The 4,861-nt window shown below is 31.1% G+C and overlaps 1 protein-coding gene across 4 annotated transcripts in view; it reads right to left on the reverse strand.

Moving 5' to 3' along the window:
* LOC106465005 (protein phosphatase 1 regulatory subunit 7-like) overlaps positions 1 to 3,789 on the reverse strand; it is a 40,184-nt gene extending 36,395 nt beyond the window's left edge. Inside the window, exons 1-2 of one of the 4 annotated variants that reach the window (XM_022392828.1) lie at positions 3,725 to 3,789; positions 534 to 581 (exon numbers count right to left, since the gene is read on the reverse strand). In XM_022392828.1, coding sequence (XP_022248536.1) covers positions 534 to 552 — 19 coding nt within the window. In that variant the 5' untranslated portion in view covers positions 553 to 581; positions 3,725 to 3,789. Of the gene's footprint in view, positions 1 to 533; positions 582 to 1,501; positions 1,589 to 2,443; positions 2,463 to 3,313; positions 3,348 to 3,724 lie in introns of those variants that run through there. The other 3 variants (XM_022392827.1, XM_022392829.1, XM_022392826.1) reach the window with 3 other exon arrangements.
* Between the last annotated feature and the right edge of the window lie 1,072 nt (positions 3,790 to 4,861).

The raw sequence follows: 4,861 nt of genomic DNA on the forward strand, positions 1-4,861 counted from the left end.
ATGTATTGTTGTATCGAAGATATTTTAAAGTGATTCATCAGGTAGAAAATGAATAGATAGATAGATAACCTGATATGTGGCGCCATCTAGTGCACCTAAATTCATCTAGAAATTTTCATAAAAGTGACCCGAAAAACGGGGCTAATTCAGTAACCCTTGGCCCGATTTTAACAAAACTTATTTTATTCTGCTTCTATTTTCATTTCATTACAAATATGGTGCTATTGTGCACCATTTTTGCTGTATTTAATTACAGTCAAGCAAACAAACAAACAATTTCAGAGTTTTAGTAGTATATAGATTTTTTCCTTCAGTTAGCTTTTGCTCTTGATTGTTAAATATTAGAAAATAATATAAACTCTCATTATAATAAACTCAAAGATATATAAAATTGTATCATAACATTATAAAAGCCAGTGTCAGGTCAAATAGCCTTGAAATGCAATAAGATGTTCAAAGGGTTAAATAAAATTGAAGCAAGGTTTAACATGAAACAACACACACTACTTAATAAATTATAAGAAAGTGCAAACCTTTATTTTTACTTGACATCCTTAGCTTTCTTGAAAATTTCTGATAACCTATAAGAAATGTTCAGAACTATGACAGAAGAATTGAGATACAAGTTACAAATTTTAGTTCAAAACATTCAAAAGAATCACTGTACTAATAATTCATTTTATAAATTAAAGCAGTTCAATATTCCATGATCACAAAACATATTTAATATATCAAGAGCTACCAACAAATCTATTATTCACGTTTTACACAAAAGCAATTCATTTTTCCCTGAACACAAAACACTTAACATCACAAATATCTATCATTGTACATACCATTTAGCTTATAAATAAAACAATTATTATTCTTTGAACAGAATTCAAAAAGTGTCAAGAACAGTTAAGACTAGAAAAGGTACTCCATATCACAATTAAATAAAAAAAATCCCAAAAGGCTACAGAACTAAAAAAAGTGCAATGAATACTAACATGCAAACAAACATTTTTTTAATTTTCACTTGTGTATAACTTGGAGATAGATTTGGGAAAGACTGTGCTATTAAAAGGTGAAACTGTAGGTTGGGAGCAAAAATCTAAGGAAGCAAGAAAAAGAATTGGATAGAGTTAAGGTAAATATTACTTTGGGGGGGATGAGAATGTGAGTGCTTGATTTGAAAGTTACACAGTAGTAAAAAAAAGTTGGCTAAAAAGACAAGTTAATTTAGCATTCAGGTATCATTATCTACTAGACCGCTTGCAATGATATTCAGGAAGTTTATGTGGTGGAGGATTACCCATTAACTATACGAATAAAGTTATCTGCAGTGGGAAGAACAGAAATACTAAGGCCAGAATTTGTTTGTTGGGTGCTAAGGTATAGGACATTTATAAAATCTGTTGACAGTTTAATTGCTGGTACAAGAAACATCCCCTCTTGTGAAAGTGAATGATGTTTTAAATTGTATATCATAAGAGCTGCTTAAAAAGTATAAAATACTCACTTAGAGATTTTAGAATAGAAATAACATGGCATTTTTGGGTATGCTCCATCAGCCTATATGTGGGAAATAATTACTTAGCAGGATCCAGGGCTTAAAAGAAAGATTATCAGAGATATGCTTAGAGCAAAAGGTGGACTGGCAAGACCTATAAAATAATTTTCATAGTAAGGGTGAACTACATGCTAGAAATGGACTCCACTTTAACATATTAGACAGTAGGATGGTTGGGAAAGCTCTAAACATACAGTTTAAACTCAACTTGCATAGAGGTGAGGGAAATTGGAAATAAACAAATAGATAGATTAGCTATGGAAAAAGAGGAGTTTGGGAAAGGAATAAATTTAGTTGCCATCATTCTAATTAAGAGCAGTCGGAACAAACGAGATGAGTTAAGTGCTTTAGTTGAAATGGGAGAGTATGATATAATGGAAATTACTGAAACTTGGTTAGATTTGGAGAATAATGAGAATAGGAATTATTTTGAAACTCCATGTTAAAAGTTATTTAGTAATGATAAACCTTTGGAAAGTGCCAGTAGAATGGCTCCTTATATAAAGGATGAACTGCAGCTTGTTAGGATTGAAGACATAAAAAATGGTAGTCAAGATGCTAAATTGATATAGGTTACAAGAGTAGAAGTATAGGAACATAAAGGAAAGAATGATCATTAAAATAGTAATTTTGATGTTTTGCTACATACTGAGATAAAAAGAAATGAAAATTTAATTCCTAATTTTCAGAAAGCCAATTCTGAGACCATGAGACTAGATATATCACCAGTGAATAAGGAAAATGAATAAAAAAATGATGTGGGACAGAGTTGGATTTTTTTTAAATAAGTTGCTTTTAGATCGAGTTAGGCTTGTTCTTAAAAATCAAGAAAGGGATTAATATAACCCATGGACAACAATGGGCCATTTCGTCCTTCAGTGCTATCCTTACATAACCACCCTTTATTTTTAAGAAATACTGGATTCCTCAAGTAAAGTGCTGATCTCCACTAATGCTGCTGCAACTCATTCTACAAGTCAATAACCCTGTTAGAAAAAGAAAACTGTCTTAATTGGAGTCTAGCCATTATTTTCAAAATCTTAAACTTCTGTTCTCTCATCCTATTATCTTCAGATTGATTATAGCACAAACAAATCAGAGGCCATTCCCCAGAGAATCTTGTAAGTTTCAATAAGATCACCCCTTACCTTTCTCGTCTCAAAAGAAAACATCTTTAGAGAACTTAATATTTCCTGTAAGATAACCCTTCCATTCCTGGAATCATTCTAATAACCCTTCTCTGAGTCTTTTCCAATAAGTCAATATAATTCCTTAGGTAAGGAAACCAAAATTGTACTCAGTATTCTAAGTGAAGCTTAACTAGTACTTTACATAATAATCTCTTTTGACTTGTAATTAGTATGTCTATAAATTATGTTGGCTTTACTACTAGCAACAGAGCACTGCATCAATAGTTTGAGACTTATCCATCACTATGACAAGATCCTTTTATTCAGTCACACTACTGAGTTGGTTGCAATCTATATTAAGTTTTTTAATATGCTGATACAGAGTTGTTGTTTTTTTTTATAAAAGAGTTGGGAATGATTTTTCTTTGATTATTCTGTGTGTGTGTGTGAGTAACTGAATGACATTCAACACATGGCTTTTTAGTGCCATTTAAGTTCTACATCCAGGCAATAATATGCTCGTATGGATTTCACCAATTCTTGTCCAAGTAAAAGGCTTCATGTACTCAAACTACAACAACAACAAAAAGACACCTTAAAAGAGCAATACAAATTAGGATTAAGTGGATACCTTTCATTCTAGGCTCCATAGCTGCAGGTAACATCAACAATTAAACATCATACTTAAAGGAGTAGTGACAGTTACATTTATAAAATGTCTGTATTTAAGTAACAAATATATAAACATTATTACACCTTTATCTGTAATGACCATTACATAAAAATGACATATTTATAAATAATTGCTCAAAATTACTTTACAAATGATTCTGTACTAGTAGTATACGGTATACTAGTACTCTAATATTACGTTATACTTGAAAGTATGAATTGGTTTTATTTTTTTATGACGTTAAATTATTACTCAGGATATTAATTTCATACGCAATTAATTTATGTGTGGTATAAAAAAACAGTATTTAATCATTTCACCCTTAAAACTAATATAAATAATAATATTGTACAGTATAGTTTTACTCACTAAAACCATTAGTTTCGTCGCCACCTTTAGGGTAAGTTTAAAATAATGTTCTCATCGCGTGAAGCGGGAACAACAATAAAATTAACTAACAATATTATTGAATATTTACAAACAGTATCTATGAGGACGAAGAAATAAGATTAAAACCTTTACTTTTTGTTTTGTTTCTATTATTATTTATTTTTATTTTATTTTGTATAAATTTTGGTTGAACAACTGCCTAGAGTAATTCAAATCAATATTTTACAAACGGTACATTGATTATACTTTCGTCATTTTCAATCAAAGGTTGAAGTTCAACAGTTTCTTGAGTATTTAAACTCGCAATACTCGTCTATACAGTTTTACCTATGAAATTTGAAGAAAAGAATACTCTGCCTTTACTAGATGTGTTAATTACTCAAAATGTTCAAAGTTTTTTAATGTCAATATATCGAAAGAAATCTTTCACGGAACATCTTGCCCCCTTTGATAGTTTCATTCCTGTAGAATATAAGATCAACCTGGTAACATGTCTACTGACTCGAGCCTTTAAAATCTATTCATCTTATTTCATTTTACACTGGAGACTGGTTTTATTCGTGAAATATTATTGTGTAATGGATACCCTAAGAAAATGATTAAAAGCCTGATTAAATATAACCAGGATATTTTTAACAAAAGATTTAAAATTCCCATAAAAATGTTCACAGTTGATAAATGCCCAGTTTCATTGACCATCCCTTACGTAAGACAACAAAGTGACATACTATCTTAACAACTTAGACCATTAATAAGGAAATTATACCCACAAGTCAAACTTAACATCATTTTCAAACCATCCTTGATGTTAAAACATTTCTTTAACACAAAGGATAGTCTACCTTTCTCTCTTCACTCCTGGGTTGTACATAAATACACATGTGGTGACTGCAAGGCCGCCTATATCGGAAAAACTAAACAACATTTTACTGTTCCCATCCACCAGCACATGGGAATATCACTGAGGTTAGGTAACATTTTTTAAAGTCCACCCAATTCGGCAATCCGGAACTACAGACATGAAACTGGACATCCGATAACTCACACAGGATTCACCATTCTTTGTAATGGTAATTCCGGTGTTACGTCTCCGTTTGTTAATTAACTTTCCGTAAC

The sequence above is a fragment of the Limulus polyphemus genome, unplaced genomic scaffold (assembly GCF_000517525.1).
Source record: "Limulus polyphemus unplaced genomic scaffold, Limulus_polyphemus-2.1.2 Scaffold1809, whole genome shotgun sequence".
In the NCBI taxonomy this organism is placed as follows: Eukaryota; Metazoa; Arthropoda; class Merostomata; order Xiphosura; family Limulidae; genus Limulus; species Limulus polyphemus.